Here is a 23,793-nt window from a genome sequence, read left to right as displayed (position 1 = left end):
GCGGAATTAAGAAGGTGGCTAGAACTAGGGATGGGAGCTCGAAACAGACGTTACGGCACTGTGTCGAGCTTCCGTTTCGAACAACGAAGTTTCGATGTTTCGAAACGCTGCTCTACAGCGCTGTTCAAAACACCCAGGTCACGTGACCATGATTAAACAAGGTTTTGTTGTGACTCCTGCAGTTTCAGCAGGTGGCGTATCTGCTGCTTCTAGTTATTGCCAGGTGCAATGATTCACATTTATTTATTTATTTTTTATCAGCGAGAGTGATTTGGATGGGTAACTACTGAATGAATGTTTTCGATACTACTATATCTATTCATTACATATGCATGTGCAAAAGAAAAGAATGCCCTCGCTCTCATTATTATTTTCACTGTGGATTATGAAGAATAATATCCAATTATTATATATAATAATATATAATAAAATATTATATTATTACTATCCAATTATTTAAACGCTGAAATCAAAAGTGTAATTAAATTAATATCATATATAGATATATAAATAATATGTAAATATAGTGTTCGAATGATTGAATGACTGTCACATAGATGAAAGAAACAGAGATTGGTGGGTGAGCTTCATTCACTCATATCAGGAGAGAGAGAGAGCAGCATGCTGTGCTGTAGATTAAAATATCTCAATAAAAAGCTCCTCTCTGCATTCAATGAGAAAATATAACGGGAGGAGTTTTTAGCTCTGACTCCTTCTGGTCTCTAGTTTTTTCTGCTTTCAACAAAAAACTGTTATATGACGTCATTCTCACTATAACCTGTTACTCACATTAGGTTTTGCCATAAAAAATAAATTTATACTGTAAAAAGAAATGTGTTCAATGTGTTTAACCTTGAAAGTCTTGCTTACCTTGTTCATAATTGTGAATCCATGATAAGAAGTAGCTTAACAAATGATGTCATTATTCTTTCAGATTGGAGAGTCCACACTGGGACTATTTTGAACAAGAGAGAATCAACTTTTGAGGACAACAAAACGTACGCCAGACTTTATCCCCAGCAGTTTAAATATGATTTGCTGATACTGCTTACAGACTTTTTATTGGTGTCTGGGATACCCCCAAACTAGGGAACACATGTGAATAGGGCGCCTTCCCTGTCGTCTCCAGCTTAGCTACATGCACAGTATATAAACTGTAGAAAGTAGATCCAGTGTAAGCATTGCATTGTCACGTAGACCTATAGTCAGAGACTTTAGATAGTAAAACAACATACTTCCATTGAATTCTTCCTGCTCATATTACAAAATTTTGAGATGGTTGGAATAACCCCCCCCCCCCCCCCCCCTTTGCCTTTCAGTCGTCACCAGGATGATCTAGAGAGAGCAGAATCCACAAAGTCATCTACATCGGGTTACTCATCATCTAAAACAAGTGGATCAGGGGATTTCGACTCTGACGTTGAGACTGTTATATATGATAATATGTAAGATAACTGCTGAATTTCAGTTCATTGATGTAGAAGGCAATGCCAATACTAATCAACCTTTTACTTTTCTGTTTGAAAACAGACAGGTGATCTGTGACATTTGTCGCAAAATTGCTGCTGTGAAGACCTGCCTAACCTGCAACGTTTCCTTCTGTGAGAAGGATGGCCGGCAACACTACAAAGTGGATGCCCTGAATAGACATAAGCTCATAGATGTGTGCAGTGAAGTCGAGAGAAAACGGTGTCTTCATTATGAAAAGTCTCTGGATTTCTTCTGCAGGACTGATCAGATGTCTATTTGCAGCATTTGTGCAGAGGGGAAACACAGGGGACATGACATCACTGAGCACAGGGCATGGAGGACACAACAGGCCGTGAGTCAAGTGAAAGGGTGATATCGAAATCATCGGTGATGTGCTGCATTTTGTTTACAATCGCTATTTAATTACAGTTGTCTGATGATGAAGAACCCGAGGACTATGAAATGCCACACAAAGGTGACTGACACAGCGCTTTGGGTGCCTTGAAAAGCGCTATATAAATCCAATCCATTATTATTATTATTACTATATAATGATTCACTATGGCATCTAAGTAACAATGATCTGTGGCTACAATAAGAAATCAATGGAGAGATTCACCATTTAATGAAGTTTTGACACTTTCCTCTTTTCATATAATTTATATGAAATTAATACAGGGAAAAAGACGATCAAATTTTGTTCGGAAAGTTCAGTTTCAAAGCAGAAAACAGAAAGTAATGACCTTCGTTGATGAATATATATGGATGGACTGCTGACAGCTTATAGCTGAAATGCATTTATATTGCCATCTGTAAATACTCAGAAGTATAATCACCAGTGTGTGTCATTACCTTAGATTTGAAGTTGAGCGCCACAGCAGACCAATAAAGAAATAGAAACATCTAAAATGGTTTTATGAAAGTGTGCGGACTAGGGATGGGTACCGGTGTCCGGTGCCATGATGGCACCGGTTCTGACATAAACGGTAGTAACCAGACCGAAAAGCAGCGCACATTTCGGTGCTTTATTTCGGTGCTTTTTTTTCCTGAGCTGTGATACACTTCTAGCCAATAATTTTACGTTTCCGAGGATAGTAGGCGGGGCCAGGTACGTGCGTTCTTTTAGAGCAGAGCTACAGATTAAAAATGCCCAAGGCGAAGCGGTCAAAAGTCTGGCTGTACTTCACAGCAAAATATGCAAACTCAGCAGCCTGTAACAAGTGCTTTAAGCTGATACTGTGATACTGTTGTGGTATCGCAAGAAATAAGTGGTTATATAAATATGAGTATACATAATAGTTATTATTCATAGATACCTACATCCTAAGTTCCTGTTAATCTTCTGAAAGAAACAGAATGAATGTGTTGTTACAATGGTAATGCCAGGAGAGGCAGTATTAGTTCTGTGTTACATTAATGTGTAAGGAAGTGGAAGAAGAGTGTGTCCTGTAGGAGGCAGTAGAAAATGGATGCTCATGTTCTGTACATGCCCTGAAAGTAAGGTTCAGTAAACCAGTGCAACGATACCCCGGTGTAAGGCTCAGTTATTGTATTTTTATTTTTTGAAGATGCAACATCTTTTTGGCGACGAGGACGTTTAGGGGGAAGGAGTTTGGGCGATCGGACTGAAAGAAAAGAGAAGAAAATAAAGTGATGGAGTCGGCTACAGGTTTGGCTAGCTTTTCAAAGAATGCAAAAGTTTTCGGCTGGAAATAGAAGGCAGTGACCTCGAAGCGGAAATGGCTACAATTGGTACGCTAGTAGCGTTCGATCCAAAGAATCAGACTTGGGATGAGTACACGGAAATACTCGAGCAGTTTTTCGCAGCTAACGGGATCGACGATGCAGAGAAACAAAGAGCGATATTAATAAGTGTCGTCGGAGCAGCGACGTACAGTTTGATGCGAAACCTTCTCAGCCCGGCCAAGCCCAAAGACAAAACCTTCCAAGAGCTGGTGCTTCTGATGAAAAATCACTTCGATCCGAAGCCCAGTGAAATTGTGCAAAGGTATAAGTTCGACTCTCGCTCCCGCAAGCCGAATGAAACCGTCATGGAATATGTAGCGGAGCTGCGTCGCCTGGCACAGGATTGTAACTATGGCAACACGTTACAACAGATGTTGAGAGATAGGATCGTCTGCGGAATTAAGGATGACCGAATTCAGAGACGTCTCTTGTCAGAAATAGATCTCACTTTTGACAAGGCTCTGTCAATTGCAGTAGCCATGGAGACTGCAAATAAAAATGCACAGGATCTGCAGACCTCAGGGGCGTCAGCAAAATGTTTCAGTCTCGCTAGAGGACAACAGGAGAGTCGTACCTTTAAAGCAGAAAATAAAGAGTGTTATCGTTGCAAAGGAACCAAGCACACAGCAGCAGACTGTAAGTACAAACAAGAAAAATGTCATGCTTGTGGTAAAATGGGACACATAGCTAGAGCTTGTAAAAGCAAGACTAAACTGAACCAGAAAAAGTATGGATCGACATATGTAAAGAAAGAAAAAAAGCAGAGTTCACACTACAGTACTCACAATGTGGGCGAGAAAGCAGATAACAACAAAACTGATAGCTCTGAAGATGACTCTTTTATGTTGAACTGTGTCAAGTGCAGTCAAGGGCACAAAAGAAAACTGTTCAAGTTAGGGTGTGGCAGTGCGGTACACTTAAGAAGAGTAGATCCCTACACTGTGGATATGCAAATTGATGGAAAAAAGGTGAACTTTGAAATAGACACTGGATGTTGCCTAACAGTCATGAACGAAGCAACATTCAGAGAAACAGGGAAAGACAGCAAGCCCCCCAGCCTGCAGCCCATCAAAATCAAGCTCGAAACTTATACAGGGGATCCTGTTAAGGTGATTGGTGCAACACGAGTCAGCGTCAAATACAAGCAGCAGAAAAAACATCTGCCCCTGGTGGTGGTCGAAGGCGACGGCCCCAGCTTGCTAGGTCGAGCTTGGCTCGAGGAAATTAAATTGGACTGGGGTGAAGTGAAAAACAGTCCTAACAACAGAAAGCTGCACCAAGTCAAAACAACAGAGAAAACACTTCAGCAAGTGTTAAGTAAACATGAAAATGTGTTCAAAGAGGAGTTGGGCACCCTGAAAGGAATGAAAGCTGCTATTCATGTGAAAAGTGATGCCACCCCACGCTTCTTCCGTCCGCGTTCTGTCCCCTTTGCTATGCGAGCAAAAGTCGACGAGGAAATAGACCGACTGTTGAAAGAAGGCATCATCTCGCCAGTGAAATATGCTGAATGGGCGGCACCAGTAGTGCCACTCCTGAAGCCCACAGGGACAATAAGACTGTGTGGGGATTACAAGCTTACTGTAAATACCGTGGCTTCACTGGAGCAGTACCCCATACCCAGAATGGAGGACTTGTTTGCCACACTGTCCGGGGGTAAGCAGTTCTCAAAATTAGACATGAGCCACGCTTACCAGCAAATCCTCTTGGATGACGAATCGAAAAAGTACGTGACAGTAAACACATCTCGGGGGCTGTTCACGTATAACAGATTGCCTTTTGGAGTGGCCTCTGCTCCAGCAATATTCCAGAGGACCATGGAAAGTCTTTTGAAGGGGATACCTCATGTAGCAGTGTATTTAGATGACATCTTAGTGACTGGAGTGGATGAAGTAAGCCATCTACAGAACCTGGATGAGGTGTTGACCCGGTTGGAGGAAGCTGGGTTGAGGTTAAAGAGGTGCAAGTGTGCCTTCATGCAAGAGAAAGTGGAGTACTTGGGGCACATAGTGGACGCCCAGGGGCTCCACCCAGTGGAAAAGAAAATTAAAGCAATCATGGACGCACCTACCCCCACAAATGTCACTGAACTGAAAGCATACTTAGGTTTGCTAAATTACTACAACAAATTCCTTCCAAACCTGGCAACCCGGTTGGCACCCTTACATGAACTTTTGAGACACGAGGTACGGTGGACATGGCAAAAGAGACAAGAGGAAGCATTCCAGAAATCTAAGAACCTGTTGAACTCAGCAGAGGTGTTAGTTCATTATTCTGCTGACCGTGAGTTGGTTCTCTCATGTGATGCATCCCCATATGGCGTAGGCGCCGTATTGTCACATAAGATGGAGGATGGAAGCGAGAGACCTTTGGGGTTCATGTCACGCACACTCTCTCCTGCTGAGAAAAAGTATTCTCAGCTTGACAAAGAAGGTCTAGCTGTGATATTTGGCATCAAGAAATTTCACAAATACTTGTATGGCCGAGTTTTCACGATTTACACAGATCATAAACCCCTAATCTCACTGTTCAATGAAAAGAAGCCTATACCTCAGATGGGCTCACCAAGAGTACAAAGATGGGCCGTGACATTGAGTGCTTACGAGTACAACATCAGGTACAAGCCAGGAAAACATCATGAAAACGCGGATGCGCTCAGCCGGTTGCCGGTACCAGACTCAGCACCTGAGCGAGAGATGGCTGAGCAGGTTTTGATGATGGATGTACTGGATGACACATTAGTGGACACTGCACAGATCAAACGATGGACAGCTAAGGATGTCTTGTTGTCGCAAGTTCACGAGTACACCTTAAAAGCCTGGCCAACTGAGACCGACACCTGTTTAAAGCCGTATCGACAGAGAAAGCTGGAACTGAGTGTGAGGGATGGTTGCGTGCTCTGGGGAGCCCGAGTAATTATTCCCACCAAAGGCCGAGACAAAATATTGAAACTCCTGCACCAGACTCATACAGGCATGTCGAAGATGAAAGGCTTGGCAAGGTCGTATGTATGGTGGCCAGGGATGGATGAGAACATTGAAAGAGAAGTGCAGGCATGTGAGGAGTGTCAGAAACACTCCAAGTCACCACCTACTGCACCATTACACCCTTGGGAGTGGCCGGAGTCACCATGGTCCAGAATCCATGTGGACTATGCAGGGCCTTTCCTCGGGGAGATGTTTCTAATCATTGTGGATGCTCATTCCAAGTGGATGGACATTTACCCTGTGAAATCCTCTACATCACAGGTAACTATAGAGAAACTGCGCCAGAGTTTCAGTGTGTTTGGACTACCTAAAATGTTAGTTTCAGACAACGGAACATGCTTCACAAGTGCTGAATTTGAGTCATTCATGAAGCAGAATGGAATTGACCATGTAAGATCAGCACCTTTCCACCCTTCTTCAAATGGGCTGGCTGAGAGGGCGGTCCAGACCTTTAAGGAGGGGATGAAGAAAGTCAAAGGTGATACCTTGCAAACCAGACTGTCCCGATTTCTGTTCAGTTATCGCATCACACCGCATGCCACTACTGGTTTATCACCTGCAGAGTTGATGATGTCACGGAGACTCAGATCAGTTTTGGACTTGCTCATGCCTGATGTGAAAACAAAAGTGCAGCACAAACAATCGAAACAGAAAGAAAATCATGACACCAAGAAAAGACTGAGAAGTTTCACACCAGGAGACAAGGTCTTCATCAGAAACTACTCCTATGGCCCGAAGTGGATTCCCGCAGTCATTGTGAGAGCATCGGGTCCAGTGTCTTACATTGTTACCATTGGATCAGGTCAAACTGTGAAGCGGCATGTGGATCAGGTGAGAGCAGGAGTGGCTGACACTGTTCCCAGTACACCAGACAGGGAGGTGGAGCCATTGCTTGACAAAGAATCAGTGCCTGAGTGCTGCTGGCCATCAGAGTTGGACACATCGCCACAACCTCCGGCAATGGAGTTGCCTTATGCTCCGGAGACTCCAGCTCCCGGAGACTCCTCAGGGACACCCGTGTTGCGACGTTCCCAGAGAGAGAGACGTCCACCAGAGACTTTAAAGGACTTTGTTAGGTAGTGTGAGATCTTCCAGAAATAGAGCAACAATGCGCTCTGATCTCACAGGAAGGACGTACCTTCCTAGTTAGAAAAAAAAAAAAAGAGAAACATGGAAACCTATGTACAGTTGTATGGTTACCTTAATTACATGTTGATTGTTTGTTAAGCATTCTTTAGATAAACAGTTATTTTGTAAGTCAAGGGAGTTGTTGACTTAAGGGGGGAGGAGATGTGGTATCGCAAGAAATAAGTGGTTATATAAATATGAGTATACATAATAGTTATTATTCATAGATACCTACATCCTAAGTTCCTGTTAATCTTCTGAAAGAAACAGAATGAATGTGTTGTTACAATGGTAATGCCAGGAGAGGCAGTATTAGTTCTGTGTTACATTAATGTGTAAGGAAGTGGAAGAAGAGTGTGTCCTGTAGGAGGCAGTAGAAAATGGATGCTCATGTTCTGTACATGCCCTGAAAGTAAGGTTCAGTAAACCAGTGCAACGATACCCCGGTGTAAGGCTCAGTTATTGTATTTTTATTTTTTGAAGATGCAACAACTGTCAAAGGAGGTAACACCTCAAATCCGATGAAACACCTGGCGACGCATAGCGTTTTTTTTAAAAGCCCAGAAATGCGCCGTATTTGATAGCTTGCTGCGAGACCTCACACCGAGCGCATCTACTGTGCGTGGGTTGCCTGTTATCGGACCGGAGTTAGCAATATCCCCCAAAAACACGAAGAGGAGAGTCCTGGCCCCTAGCCCTGCCAGTGTAGCATAAATGATGACGGATGATGATGGCAGCAGCCGTTCTTCTCTGCGTGAGTAGCTAAATGTTGTTCGTGTGTAATTTACGTTGAGTAGGCTAACCACGTTATTACATTAATGCATGTAAGGTGAACTAGCAAACATCATCATAGCTACATGCGGCTGTCTTCTTGTTTGATGGCAGATACTCCCTTCACCCTGGCCAAAAAGGCTAAAATGACCAAAGAAAAAGTGGAAAACAGTTAAACATGAGAGGTTTTTGGACAAAGTTTGTGTTTTTTTCCCATTGATTAAGCACTGCTTCCAGCCAAGAGTGATACCATATATGCCCCATAGCTGCAGAAAAGGCTAACATTGTTATCTTTTTACAAAAAACCTGCTGAACATGGGAGGTTTTTTGGACCAATTTTGTGTTCTCCAGTCTTTAAGCACCGGTTTGAGCACCGGTTTGAGCACCGGCACCGTTTCAAAAGTACCGATTTGGCACCGGTATCGGATAAAACCTAAACGATACCCATCCCTAGTGCGGACTTTACTCTAAAGTCAAAGGTCAAAGCTAAAAGTGTGCTGTTGGCACTATCTTCAGAGATTTATGCCTCTCCAAAGCCAATTAATTAGACAGACTTTGAAGTGTAAAACATGTTTTTCAGGTATTAACACATGCATTATCAAATATAACTTATAATGACTAAATTGTTGAGTCATTCTGTGGTTTTAAGACAAGAAATTATTTTTTTAACCATATTTAAAAATTGTGTTTTGCTACATCAGTTGAATTTTAAAAGTCATGATAATGTTGGAATCAAATGAATTCAAATATTTATATTTTTTTATTGTTAGGTAAATGAGTACAGCGGAAAGAAAATGTTTTCTTATTTTACATTACATTTTCCAGTGGTGCCCCCTCCTGGTAGGATTCAGTTCCCGTCAGTGAAGCCAAACTCGGTGGTCCTCAGCTGGGGAAACCCAAAGGGATTAGAAGGACCCAAAAGCTTCAGGGTCATGTGGAGCTCTTCGCAGAAGGTGGAAGGTCGCTTAGTCATCAAAAATTTTCATAAAATAGAAATAAGCAACCTTGAACTTGGACAACAGTATTTCTTCAGCGTGGCCACAGAAGATGAAGATGGCAATTTAAGAGAATGGGTCACTGCAACTGTTTTCACAGGTAAAATCTGAAAATCCACATCATTTTTAGATTTGCTTCACTGTTCATATTTTAATTGGATTAAACAAAATCACTGCTCTCTTGCAGTTGTGCCACCCCCTCGACATTTAACAAAAGAGCACTCCGATGCTACATCTCTGACCTTGAAATGGATGGATGGAGAAAAAATGGAGGGAATTCCTCAACAATTTCTCATAGCTGTTGAAAGTCCAGGAAAAGAGCCTCTGGTGATACACACCCATGATTACTGCAAAAAAGTCTCTGATTTAGAACCAGACACAAAGTACACCATCTCTGTCTCAACAGTGGTGAATGATAGGTGCAGCGAGCCAATTTCTATCTGCACACGCACAGGTGAGATGATGAAGCACTTGCTTTTTAATTATTATTTTTTTTAATGTCAACTATATAGACATATTTGAAGAATTACAACTGCTAGCATTTATTTTCTCACATTACATGTACAGATATACTTTACTGGTACCAATTTTCAAGAACAATTTTACTACAGAAGAATAAAGGTGATGAATGATACCATGAATCTATGGGAAAGAAATGCTAAAGCTAGATTAAGAAGAGAGGTGACGATCAGCGAGCGGCAGTGTGGCTTCATGCGGAGAAGGAGCACTACAGATGCTATGTTTGTGTTGATGGAGAAGTATAGAGAAGGCTGGAAGGAGCTTCACTGTGTCTTTGTGGATCTAGAGAAAGTATATGACAGGGTGTCAAGAGAGGAACTATGTGTATGTGAGGGTGGTGCAGGAGATGAGGACAGCAGAGACAGTGGTGAGGTGTGCGGTAAGAGTGAGAGATGAGTTAAAAGCAGTGTTGGGAAGGTTACTTTTAAAATCTATTCCACTACAGATTACAGAATACATGCCCCCAAATATATTTTGTAACAAGCTTTTTACAACTACATGAATGTACTATTGCTGTGTGATTTGTCACTATTACTGCAGGTTACTCGTCATACCAATATCAACTAGATTTTTAAATCTTAATATAAAATGAGTAACAGTAGGGTGGACATTAGGTAAGGCTGCACTTTTTGCAGCAATCTCGTATAGAAAACTTTTCCGCACGTATAGAAAACAGGTTCGCGGCTCCAGACCGCAGTAAAGGGACTTCTGGCTAATACGTTGGGTTCTGTGTCGGACTCGTAGCCGAAAACTAGCTTTACTTTGTTGTTTGGGTCAACTTTGCTAGCGAGAGACAGAGAGAGGTGTTGAAAGGCTGCTTCAATGGAACTTATTGTTTCGGAGGAAAACATGAACACCGTGTACAGTCGAGTCTTAATAGCTTACTTACAACTGGGCTACACTGCCCATAAGGCTACATTCTTTAGGGCTATGCCTGTAACACTTTGCTTGTTGCCTTCATATTAAATAATTTTTTGAAGAATAATTAAAAGGAAAAAAAATCTTAACGTCATTATGCGGGCCGCAAGTAGAGGCGACATGGGCCGCGAGATTGAGACACAGGCATTAGAGCCTCTTAATGCGTGTTTTGTTTGGGTTTCCCCAAGAAACAGAGAGGGGACCGCGTAACATATGAAACAGGAAAAGACCATCATGTAATCCCTTTATTTCAGCAAAGTAACTGTGTTAGGGGAAGTCTATTAAGAGAGCCTCCGTGCAAAAAGAATAGGAATTCTAGTAGGGACCAGCAACAAACCACCACGCACACACTGCAATGGGTTACACAAAATTTATTTGTTCTTCCTCTAGGCAAACTACCGGCTGAAGACAACCCCGGCCAGGGATCCAAAGCCCAAAGACCACCGCGGTCCGAGTTCTTCGCCTAGTTACAAACAGGGGAGAGAGGGTCACTGCACGAACACGCAACCAACCGTATCAATCCTGCAGCTCCCTAAAACAGGTTTGCCACCCACCTTTTCAGGCTTTAACTTTGTTCGAGGCTGGGTCTCCACATTACCTCCCGGCAGTTAAACTTCCCCGAGCTGGTCCAGTTCTTCTTATCGGGGCGCAGGAGGTCTCCAGTCTAGTGCTCGTTTTCCTCTTTTCCAGCACGTCCTCTCTTTTCCAGCACGTCCTCTCTTTTCCAGCACGTCCTCTCACAGCTCCATAGGAATACGTCCTCCTTTCCACGTCCTCCGTTTCGTTAAAAGCAAAGACCAGGCCAGGCTAAAAAAAGAATCCTTTCTCTTAAAAATGCGCACACTTTGTCCTGGATCTCCGGGGCTCTCCTGCTTCACCGAGGTCCTACTAAAAACAACAACAACACTTCCTGCTTCCTCTCCCCTTTATAAAGAGGAACTCCAATCAGCCGCTCCCTGTATTCAACTCCGCCTCACTGGCAGCTGGGCTAGAGTAAAATCTCCCCTCCCACACAGGTGCAACAACCGTAAATAAACACAAAAACATGCAATTAATCCAAAACAAACTCAAAAACAAAACCAACAAAACTTAGGGGGGGGGGTTTCTCTCCGTCCTTTCCCACCATGCTATACTCCGTAACACCCACCCCAACTTTTTCCTAGCCCGTCCTCGGGCACTCTACTAAGTATATCGAGGTGGGGGCTTCCCGAGATTTTCACGGGCAGATCTCCTTAAACCCTCCTGAGTTGCAGGGGCGGACTTGTTGGAGGACGGATAGTGACCTGGCCCTGGCATCTGCTGTGCCATACTCCATAGAAGTAACCACTGGTCTGAGGCTGTCGCTATATCATGCGCAGCTGCCGTTCCTGGTTCTAAGGCGCCACCTCCTGTTTTATCATTGACGGAAGGCAAGAAAGTACATATGCGCAGGCGATTACGATGGACCACTCTAACAGGCCCATCTTTACCTTCTGGCCGAACTCTGTAGACTGGGTTCATAGGGTTTGGCTGGCCAACTACAATTTGGATCTCTTCCTCCCAGTGTGCTGCCAGTTTGCCCTGTCCGTCCCTTCTTGTCGTATGGACTAGAACCCTTTCCCCCGGGAGCAATGGTGCTGCCCTAGCCCCAACATCATACCTGTCCTTCATCCGGCCTGCAGCCTTCTGGCTGCTCTTTTCCACCATCTGGTATGCCAGCCTCAAGCGCTCATGATGTCTCCTCACCCACTCCTGCGTCGTGGTTGACTCCATGGGTCTCTTCGTCCCCATAAACAGCTCGCCTGGCAGACGAGCATTCCATCCAAACATCAGGTAATGGGGGGTGTAACCTGTAGACGCATGGACAGAGTTATTATAAGCCTGGAGCAGTTCGGGCAAACATTGTACCCACCGAGTCCGCCTCTCTTCCTCTAGGGTGGACAGCATATTTATTAATGTCTGATTGAAACGTTCACAGGCCCCATTTCCCTGAGGATGATAGGCAGTAGTTCGACTTTTCCGACAATTATAATACTGACAGAGCTCCTTTATGAGGGCGGACTCGAAATTAGCACCTTGATCCGAGTGCAGTTGTTCTGGGCATCCAATTGGCTGAATAATATGTCTCAACAACATCTTCGCTGTAGTTGCAGCGGTCTGGTCCCTGGTAGGTATTGCCCAAGCATACTTTGTAAACAAATCAGTGGCGACCAAAATGTACTGGTATGAGTCTGCCGGTCTACCTAATGTCAGGAAATCAACTGCCACGGTTTGGAGAGGTGCGTGTGTAAGAACAGGACTAAGTGGGGCCCGACCGTCACCACGACCTTTATGACGTACACACCGTTCACAGGATGTTGTCCAGTCCCGCACTCTCTTCTCCATTTGAAGCCAATAAAAACTACGGCGCAGCATCGAAAGTATCTTTGCCACCCCCAAATGACCATTCCTTTCATGGAAAGCCTTCCATGTTGGTTGCTGTTCCTCCAAAGGAACAAGGATTTGGTAGTACGCCTCACAGGTGTTGGAATCCACCCCCCTGCGGACCAGAACACCCTCCAACAACTCCAGCCGTGACCATTGTTTCATGTAGTTTAAGACTGCAGTAGGCTCCTGGCGTCTTTCCTCCCCAGATGGCATCTTTCCTCGGGCCATGTAGTATCTCACTCTATGCAGCGTGGGGTCCTGCTCTTGTAAGCCTTGCCAGCATCCTGGATCCCAATCGATGTTCACAGCCTGAACCCATGCTTTTTCGTCCACACTCTGTGGAGGCACCAAATCCTGGGGTTGCACCTGCAATGGCATTCTAGACAGAACATCAGCATTCACATTTTCCTGGCCAGGCCGATACTTAATATCAAATTGATAATTTGCGAGCTGGGCTACCCACCGTTGTTCCACTGCGCCCACTTTTGCAGTCGATAAATGGACCAATGGATTATTATCAGTATAAACTGTGAACAGAGACCCCCATAGATAATCTTTAAATTTCTCAGTCACCGCCCACTTCAAAGCGAGCAGCTCCAGTTTAAAGGAGCTATAGTTTGCATCATCCCTTTCGGCGGGTGCTAAGCTTCTACTAGCATAGGCTATCACACATTCCTTCCCATCTTGTACTTGAGACAGTACTGCACCAAGGCCAACTTTACTGGCATCCGTATAAAGCCGGAAGGGTAATCTGAAATCAGCAAAAGCTAAAATAGGAGCCTCGAGCAATTTCTGCTTCAGAAGATCAAAGGACTGCTGACAATCCTCATCCCAATTTATGGGGATATTCTGTTTTTTATTCTTCGGTACTCCCACTAGCAGCGAGTTAAGAGGCCTAGCAACACCCGCAAACCCTGCAATGAACCGCCGATAATAACCGGCAAAGCCCAAGAAGGAACGCACCTGATGAATAGTCTGCGGGGCCGGCCACTTCTGTACAGCGGCAATCTTATCAGGGTCCGGAGCCACACCCTCACTGTTCACCAGGTGACCCAGGAACTTCACCTGTTGCTGGAAAAGAACACATTTATCAGGTCGCAACTTCAGCCCATAGCTCTTCAATCTTGCAAACACTGCCTGCAGATGTTCTAGGTGGCTGTCAAAATCCGGTGAATATACTATCACATCGTCCAGATAGACAAAAGCGGACTCTGTGATTTGACTTCCCAAACAACTCTGCATCAACCTTTGAAATGTTGCTGGAGCATTACACAATCCAAAAGGCATTCTTTCAAACTCATACAAGCCAAAAGGAGTACAAAATGCAGTTTTTTCCCTGTCAGCTTCAGAAACTTTCACTTGCCAATACCCACTTGCTAGATCAAGGGTGGAGTAGTATTTTGATTTAGTCAGCATCGTCAAGGTCTCTTCAATTCTAGGTAATGGATGGGCGTCTTTATGTGTCACTGCATTCAACTTGCGGTAATCCACACAAAATCTCAATTCCCCATTCTTTTTCCTTACCAGGACAATGGGTGCTGCCCAGGGACTTGTACTCTCTCGCACCACCCCTGATCGAATCATATTATTCAGCAATTCTCGCACTTCCTGATACATTTTAGGGGGGATTGGCCTATACCGCTCTCTAATAGGAGGTGCCATACCTGTCGGAATAGAGTGCGTAATTACATCTGTGTGGCCATAATCCTCTTCGTCGGCAGCAAACACATCGCCCCACTTCCTCAAGAGACCATTTAACTTTTCCTGCTCCTCCATAGATAGATTCGACCGCCCTTGTGTCATAACTTCAATGTGAGGAGCTTTACCAGATGGTTCCGAGCTCACCTGGGATACGCCCACTTCAACGATGCCTGGCCTGGTTTGCTCAAACGTGACTTCAAAAGGTTCCTGAATGTCGACATTTTCCGTGGAGAATGTAGCCAGGGCCTCATAACGTCGTAACGTAATAGGAAAAGGATTGAGATTCCTTACTTTGATGGGGACCCGGCCTCTATAGACAGTTCCTAGCGATCGAGCAACGGCAACTGTACTAGGCCCTTCCAATGGCTCCACCAAGATACATTGTCCTTTCCTCAGTGTCTGTGGGGCCCTAGCCCAAATCACCTGCTCACTGTGCTCAGGGATCTTCACCGGGTGGCGGTAAGCGGGTCGCAGGGTCCCTACTTGTGGTACGGGGACAGCTGCCTGAATTCTTTGACAGTCCTGAAAAGCAGATGCCCACGCTTGTTGAGCGTCTACAGTCGAGCCAACAGGCCAGGTCTGGGTCTGCGTCTGAGGTTTCAAAAAAAACACATCCCAACATGGAACGATGATGTTCATACCTAATATAGGTAATGCATTAGAATTATTGGGGTCGTCCTTTGAAATCACAATTCCCATATCTTTCAGGGTAATGTCTCCCACCTGTACTTCAGCTAACACATAGCCCACGTAAGGAATAGCCAATCCATTCGCGGCCTTCAGCTTTAGCCAATTAAGATCACTCTCTTTCCCCGGCTCCTGTTCACCAAACAATCTCCTAAAACAGGCTTGTGGCATTAATGTTACATTAGACCCAGTATCCAGCAAAAATGTCACTTCTTTACCATCAATGAATACTTCTACTTGACGGCATGCCCCTAAAAATTGAGGGTGGTTTAACTGAGTTGGACCACTATCATCCTTTCCAATCACCTGGCCCATAGCGACTGGATTTACTCGTTTAAAGCCATCTGAGATGAAGTGCCCCGACACTCTCTTGCCATGTGTCCACTAACTCCACACCTACTACAAATAGGCTGCCCATGCTCATCCCACTTGTGCCGTGGTCGCTCCACTAACCGTGGGGTTTGCTTTGTCACCGGGGGTGGCTCGGACACTTCAACACCTCCCCTATATTGAGGGGAACTAAGGTTCCACCTTTCTCGCTCACCTCTAGGAGCTGAAAACGTCCGTGGCATTGGTGCTGGTCGGACAAATTCCCTCAGCTCCTCCTGAAGAGTATTTTTGAGATCCATAATTTGCTCCTTCATTTCTGCAAGGATCTCCACTTTAAACTTATCTCTCCAATTCAGAGTATCCTGCCACTTTAAATCCCCTCTTACTACAGCACAAGCGGAGTCTTCATGTACGCCATACAGCGCATCCGCTTCCAATTGCAGAGCCTCTTTACGCACCTGTTCAAATGAGAGGTCAGGATCGTGCCTTAATAAACGCCGCAGATCACGCTGTATCTCACCCTCCCTAAGACCCAAGACAAACTGATCACGCAGGTGCAGGTCAGCCCGCCGAAACCCTTGTGGCTCTTTTGTCTGCAGGCGATGGCCCAACTCCCTTAAGCGTAACGTGAACTTTCTAATAGGCTCTTCTGTCCTTTGTCTACATTCATAAAACATGGCACGCAGGGTACCCACGGCTGTTTTGTCCCCATACAGTTCTTTAAGCTGAAGAAAGATTTTATCTGGCGTATCCCGCTCCGCTTGTTCCAGAATAAGAATTTCACGTCGTGATTCTCCTCCTAATGCACTCATTACAAAATCACATTGCTGTTCTATCGACCACTTTTGAGCACGGAGCATTGCGCTAATTTGACTCTCCCAATCTTCATAATTTGTATTAAGCCCACAAAATTTTGGTACCCAGGGCGCACCGATAAAAAATGGTGACGCCATATTCCTGGTTTCAGATAACTCATCCGCCATATTAATCAGTCTAAGGCAGGTAGGTTTGTATACTGGTCACAAATCCTGTCGACAAACGCCAAATGTTAGGGGAAGTCTATTAAGAGAGCCTCCGTGCAAAAAGAATAGGAATTCTAGTAGGGACCAGCAACAAACCACCACGCACACACTGCAATGGGTTACACAAAATTTATTTGTTCTTCCTCTAGGCAAACTACCGGCTGAAGACAACCCCGGCCAGGGATCCAAAGCCCAAAGACCACCGCGGTCCGAGTTCTTCGCCTAGTTACAAACAGGGGAGAGAGGGTCACTGCACGAACACGCAACCAACCGTATCAATCCTGCAGCTCCCTAAAACAGGTTTGCCACCCACCTTTTCAGGCTTTAACTTTGTTCGAGGCTGGGTCTCCACATTACCTCCCGGCAGTTAAACTTCCCCGAGCTGGTCCAGTTCTTCTTATCGGGGCGCAGGAGGTCTCCAGTCTAGTGCTCGTTTTCCTCTTTTCCAGCACGTCCTCTCTTTTCCAGCACGTCCTCTCTTTTCCAGCACGTCCTCTCACAGCTCCATAGGAATACGTCCTCCTTTCCACGTCCTCCGTTTCGTTAAAAGCAAAGACCAGGCCAGGCTAAAAAAAGAATCCTTTCTCTTAAAAATGCGCACACTTTGTCCTGGATCTCCGGGGCTCTCCTGCTTCACCGAGGTCCTACTAAAAACAACAACAACACTTCCTGCTTCCTCTCCCCTTTATAAAGAGGAACTCCAATCAGCCGCTCCCTGTATTCAACTCCGCCTCACTGGCAGCTGGGCTAGAGTAAAATCTCCCCTCCCACACAGGTGCAACAACCGTAAATAAACACAAAAACATGCAATTAATCCAAAACAAACTCAAAAACAAAACCAACAAAACTTAGGGGGGGGGGTTTCTCTCCGTCCTTTCCCACCATGCTATACTCCGTAACAACTGTATTCTGAATACCACCTCTTTAAACGGTAACTGTAACGGAATACAGTTACTCATATTTTGTATTTTAAATACGTAACGCCGGTACATGTATTCCATTACTCCCCAACATTGGTTAAAAGTGGTGCTGCGATTGGGGTTTTCAGTGGTGATGGACAGACTGACAGATGAGGTCAGGCAGGGGTCTCTGTGGACTACGATGTTTGCAGACAACAGTGTGGTCTGTAGTGAGACAAGGGAGCAGGTGAAGAGAACCTGGAGAGGTGAAGGTATGCACTTCAGAAAGGAAAATTAACGTTAGCAGAAGGAAGAAAGAATATGTGAGGAGGCAGATGGCCTTAGACTGTCATGTTTTGTTATTAAGGCATTCTGCTTCACTTGTTTTAAATTTAAAATAAATGCCATTAAATTGCCAGGTTTTAGCTTGACTTGAGGTTGATGTAAGGCAGTTGTGAATTATATATGTTTTGTGTTGGTTACCAGCCCTTCACACTAAAGCTTTACTATGATCCACTCACTATCTTAGTATGTTATCATGCGTCCTCTGTGGGTATCTTGATGCTCAGTTGTGAAAAATAAATTAGTGCTGTCAGCGTTAATCTCGTTAAAATGGCGTAAATACCATAACCACATTGACGCTGTGTTAATAAGCTAACTGTGCTAACACATTTATGCCGTGAAGCCCCACGCATGGAGTGATCCGCAATAACTCGCTAACTGAGATTTGCCGTGTTAATGCGGTTATGGCGTTAACGTCGTTTTGACAAGATTAACGCTGACAGCACTAGAATAAATGCATCATAATCAGTAAAAAATGACCTAGTACGCTTACTGGTTTCTTTTGTTAATTCACAGAGCCAAGTCTAAGGCAGGTGTTGTCAAAGATTGGACTGGAAGACCAGTATGACACCAAGCTCACACTTAGCACTGTCCTGGAGATTAATCAGTATGATTGATCACAGAGGAAACCAAAATCTGCAAGGGCAGTTCCTGAGGCCTTTTTAAAGCAACTCATGTTGCTGAATACAAATGCTAGAAGTGCCACATGTGTGTCTCAAGATGGGGACAAGTGCAATGCTATCAATCTTTTGGACTTGGTAACTGCACTGTTCCTTTGTTCAGACAGTGCTCTTCAGCAGGACTTGGTCCTGAAAATGTCACTCTGTCAGTTTGCTTTCCCGCTCTTGCTTCCAAACTCTGAAACAAGAGAAATCACAATGATGCTGTGGTCTATGCGCGACATTGTCCGAATTTTCAGACCCTCTCAGCAGGCGTTCCTAAAGTCATACTTTGATGAAAGACTTGTGCTGTCTGATATTCCTTTGGTATCGTTTGTCAGGCTGGGAAAAACATCTTTGTCCAAATCTCAGATGTTGAACAAGTTGCTGTGCAACAATCAGCAGATTCATCACACATTTTGTCACCGTATCATGGCATGTTGTGATGTTCCCAGAAGAATTTCAGATGGACTGGTGGAAATCAGCTGGTACCTCCCGTGTGGGAACAGGAAGATAGATAAATTCACAGAACCATTGGCTTTTACCAATATGAGAGGAGATATCAAGACTTCTGAAAGACAATTTGCATTCCTCTGTCAGGCATCTGCAGCTGTTTACATCTACTGTGATGAATCAGAAACGAATTACTTCAAGCATCTGGAAGGAAAACATGTGGAAGCAAATATCTTTTTGATAAGCAGCACACAGGGAAAAAGCTATAGACTCAAACAACTGACTGTGAACCCAAGATTAAAGATGACTGATATTAGTCAGATTAAAAAGACTGATACAGAACTACTAAAGGCACTCCAGGAATCAGTCTCTAAAATGCTAGTAAGCCCCCAAACCAAAAAAGTGTCATTGGCAGATTTGGCTTACACAGCTCACTGTTGTCAGATTCTCGTTGATGAGGATAGGGATGAATGCCAGACTGCTTGGGAGAATGCGAGTAAAATCACTGCAAAGGTAACTAACATCTCTGAATTCAAAGACAAGCAACTGCCTTATCAGGGAAACATCTGGAAAGCAATTTCATGGGTGGAAACTGAGTGCTGGAGGCTACGTAAAGTTGGAAACAATAACCCTGGCAATTACTGCGAGTCCATAAAAGAAAAAGAGAAAGAGCTGAGGAACAAGCAGCAAAGTTTTGAGATGACAACTGCAGTGGAATGCTTCCACCATGGGATGACAACCTCAGAGGTTCAACGCTACCATTTTCTCAAATGGCTGGAAATGGAACTGGATAACCTGTCCAGGCATCAACTGTCAGCTCTCCAGGATCGATACAAAGAGCTTAGGCAGAAATCTCTCGAGGAAACAAAAGAAATTGTGGAAACTGACAACCAAATTTCAGCTTGCTCTTTAAGAGTAGTCCACTTTGTCAGAGAGTGTGGGCAGCTGTATAATAATGTGAGTTGCCTGCCAGAATACAGTCGTCAGAGAAAAAACATCGAACAACTTCCTGGACAGTGTGCTCAGATGATGCTTGATGGTTTCCCTCTTGAGCTTGTTGATGGAGATGCAGCAAACATCCCAATAAAATGGATCAGCCAGGTACTTACTGAATTGCATAACATCATGAATTCCAGTAGCAAGCTTAAGGTCATCACAGTCATTGGAGCTGAAAATTCAGGTAAATCAACTTTGCTCAACACCATGTTTGGGGTCAGGTTTGCCGTCAACGTGGGTACATGCACCAGAGGGGCATTCATACAGCTGATCAGTGTCAGTAAAGACCAGTGTTGGGACTAACGCGTTATTAAGTAACGCGTTACAGTAACTACGTTATTATTGTGGTAACGAGCACGGTAACTAGTTATTATGCCAAAATCAGGAACGCGTTAGTCGTTACTGGGATTTAGATAGGCTCGTTACTTGTTACTTCGTGTGGTGGCTATCGCGGAGGTTCCACAGATTCAGTAACATTAGCAAGTGGTGGAGGCCAGCAGGTGGATGAAGGAAAGGGGACGCAGAAGGAAAAGAGACCCGAGGCAGCCGCCGGTCCAAGTGTGAACTGAACTTCAGGTAAGAAGTTATGACCTGCAGTCTCTCTGGGTCAGATATGAACCAAGTTTAGGTGGAGTTTATTTTCGTTATTCTGACTTTTTCCGTACTGCGTGCTAGCTAGCATGACGGAGTTTCTATACAGCTGGGTGGGTGCTATGATGTTAATGATGTTTAACTTTATTTTGTTCATAAGTTATTAGAGTTGCCAACCGTCCCGTCTGGTATTCAGAGAAAATATTACGCGTTTCTTATTGAGGTGAAAAGGAACAGTTTGTCCCGTAATTCAGCTACAATGAAAAAGGCACAAAGCTGGAGTTACTCTGTGTCTTTGCTGCACAGCTGCCTCTTCTTCTTTCATTCTCCCCCCTCCCTCTCCCGTTTCTACTTCAATCATGAAAACTGATCAATGATCAGCTGATTGGCTTTTCTCTCTTGTTTGTTTATCGCTCACTTTACGCCGAAAGAGGAAACCAGCGGATGTCGCGCTAAACAACAGCATAAACTACCATAAGCTTGATCAGCTGTTGTTAGAATTTATTTAATATTAATTTCTAGTATCAGCTGATGTTTGTTGGAGCCACAGCTGCAAAAAAGCTGCTGGTCATGATATGGTTTGGTTATCTGGTGAGAGGGAAACATGAAGATGAAACCAGGAGATGTCCTTACTGGATCATCAGAGCTGAACAGGTGATGGAGAAACAGGTTTACCTTTTAGGTGACATGAATGAGTTGAAGGGAAGTTATGAACTGTTTCTGAGAGACAAATAACCCCAGGATCCTTTTTTAGGTAGCTGACAGCTGGTAACTGTGCAGGTGCGGATCTAGCAAAGTGTGGCCAGGGGGGCATGTAGGGCATTAACAGGGAAAGGGGGGCACAATGAAATACTTTTCTTTCTTATTCTCATTTAAAATGTCTAGCTTTTAAAAAATAATTATCTGAATCTTACAACAAACGATTGATAGATTGATGCATATATACCATCAAAACAGTGTACATCACTGTCACAACAGCGTTTGTTTTCATTCAAAGGCTTTATGATTTTTCCTATAATGGTGGGCCGGTCTCTAGTCAAAATGCCCGGGCCAATTTTCTGTCCCAGTCCAGCCCTGTAAGCAGCTCATCTGCAGTCTGGTGTTGCCTACATCTTCCTATTCAGAAGGCAGAATTTCTGAGTTCTGAGTACAATTGAAAGCACCACGACTGCAGTTTTTGTGTTGGATGTAAAAGGCGCACATGACTCTGTGACGTAGGCTAGAATCATGGCAGCAGTCAATGACGGTCCAGGCGTGGGATTTCTCTCGGGGAAATGTGCACATTATCTTTTCCTTTCTATTGGTAGGTGGCACAGTGCACTTGTGGCAAGTAAGCAAGCTAGAAGACTGGAAAAGTTATGGAAGCAACACATTAACAAGAGAATTCTGAGTAAAACCAAAGTTACTTTCCCTAGTAACTAGTTACTTTGAAAGTAACGAGTAACTTGAAGTAACTGAGTTACTTTTGAGAGAAGTAACTAGTAATGTAACTAAGTTACTATTTTAAAGTAACTTACCCAACACTGGTAAAGACATAAGGAAAGAGCTGGGCTGTGACTGCATCATGCTCATTGATACAGAGGGCCTGAAGCCACATCGGATGGTTCGTGATGATCACAGCCATGAACGTGACAAAGAAGTTGCGAGCCTTGCAGTGGCACTCAGTGATGTTGTAGTTGTCAGTATTTCCAACGACAGCTCCAGAGAGAAAGACCTCTGGGAAATGGTGTGTCATGCTTTTGCAAGGCTGAAGGGTGTTAGCAAGAAGAAGCCAGTTTGTCATTTTGTACATACAAACATGTATGACATGCCTGCTTTGGAGCAGCTGAAGAGAAGTAAAGAGCTGATGGAACAGCTCAATGAAATGATCGGAAAAGATGTTAAAATGAAGAAGGCCAACATCAATAAGCTCTCAGATGTGATCAAGTTTGATCTAAACAATTGGAGCTGGTACATTCCTCCAGTGTGGGATGGGACTCCACCAATGGCTCCTGTCAATGTTGGCTTCAGTGCAACTGTCTATACTTTGAAAAAGGTTCTAATAAATGACCTCCAAAAGTGCCCGGAACGAGGGGATCTAATTCAATTCATCGGGAAGGTAGAGCAATTCTGGAAGACTGTGTAAAGAAAATACATGAAACTGATATGGACTTAGTATATGGCCATAAGCTATCTGACCACAAAAAAGTATTTATTTTCAATATTGTTCACTCATTTTTGTTATTTACAATGTGTTTTCTGAGTCATTAAACGCTGTACAAATGAAACATCAAAGAGGTATATATGCATACTGTGTATGCTTACATAAAATAACCATGTACTATGAGGCAGGTTGTCAGTTAAATTTCACCAAGAGGAAAAATGGTGCAAGGATATGAAACTGATATTCACTGTGTGGTAGACACAAATCACTAGTAATTGTTCTGAAACAGGTATCAAAAAGATATTAAAAATATTGTTTCAGATGCTACTCTGTATAATAAATATTGTAACTCATAACAAAGCATTCATGTTTTCTATGTGTATTAGATATTTCACAGTTAACACATTCAAGTTTAAGATGAAGTGGCATTAAAATATTGAAATTCAGAAAATACATTTTTACATTCATATTAATGTTTCAACAAACTTGTAGATACTAAACTGCATAGTTAGTGACCAATTCACCCAAATTAAAAATACAATAAAGAAACAGAAAATACATCTTATAATTGAAGTTTCACAGTATCTAGTCAGTGCAAACAGGATCTTATTTTTTCAGGCTTTTAAATGCAATTCTTCTGCAAATTCATATGAATATAAACTTTTAAAGACACCATAGGTTTGGTCTATTCCCGCTGAAAATATCACTCTCATCTCTTGTTACACACATGATACATATTAGATTTATACAACAGTAACACATTTAAGGGATTTTTATAAGAGGTTTTGCACGTAACTGAAAAAACACCAAGATGTCTTTGTACATGTGAGAAAAACATTAACAGTCTGTAGTCTGGCCAGTGTTGTGTTTAGTGCAGTAGTGTGAGGTTTACTGAAGAATCAACGAGACATCATTCTCACAAACTCTGTGGAAAGAGAGAATATATTTGCATTGTTTGTTGGGAAAAGGGCACTCCCACAGTCATCCACAGTCATCTTAAAAATCTTTAAAAAGATTATATCATCCCCAA

At 43.6% G+C, this 23,793-nt stretch overlaps 3 protein-coding genes across 9 annotated transcripts in view; 1 reads left to right on the top strand and 2 right to left on the bottom strand.

The window, feature by feature from the left end:
- Positions 1–1,309: 1,309 nt before the first annotated feature.
- cabp2a (calcium binding protein 2a) overlaps positions 1,310–23,793 on the bottom strand; it is a 48,434-nt gene continuing 25,950 nt past the window's right edge. For 3 of the 7 annotated variants that reach the window (XM_086296856.1, XM_086296855.1, XM_086296857.1), the window contains one exon: positions 1,310–12,363. In XM_086296856.1, coding sequence (XP_086152982.1) covers positions 11,717–12,363 — 647 coding nt within the window. In that variant the 3' untranslated portion in view covers positions 1,310–11,716. The other 4 variants (XR_015129946.1, XR_015129947.1, XM_086296858.1 and 1 more) reach the window with 4 other exon arrangements.
- On the top strand, positions 9,297–22,892 carry LOC147328472 (up-regulator of cell proliferation-like). The gene is made up of 3 exons (XM_086297345.1): positions 9,297–9,551; positions 18,438–20,321; positions 22,153–22,892. Exons 2-3 carry the CDS (start codon positions 18,596–18,598, stop codon positions 22,743–22,745), a joined length of 2,319 nt encoding a protein of 772 aa, XP_086153471.1. The 5' UTR covers positions 9,297–9,551; positions 18,438–18,595; the 3' UTR covers positions 22,746–22,892.
- LOC147328473 (uncharacterized) lies at positions 14,018–17,603 on the bottom strand (the record flags this gene model as incomplete). The annotated part of the gene is made up of 2 exons (XM_086296854.1): positions 16,994–17,603; positions 14,018–16,902 (listed from the first exon to the last, which is right to left on the bottom strand). A coding segment is annotated over exon 2 (1,626 nt), but the record flags the coding sequence as incomplete, so codon positions are not given.

Source organism: Aulonocara sp. 'chitande type north' Nkhata Bay, linkage group LG6, assembly GCF_057382095.1.
Source record: "Aulonocara sp. 'chitande type north' Nkhata Bay isolate Kocher_YH1m ecotype deep benthic linkage group LG6, A_spYH_male_GT1.1, whole genome shotgun sequence".
Lineage (NCBI taxonomy): Eukaryota > Metazoa > Chordata > Actinopteri > Cichliformes > Cichlidae > Aulonocara > Aulonocara sp. 'chitande type north' Nkhata Bay.
Note: the sequence above shows the minus strand (reverse complement) of the source record. Positions and strands in the feature narration are given on the sequence as shown.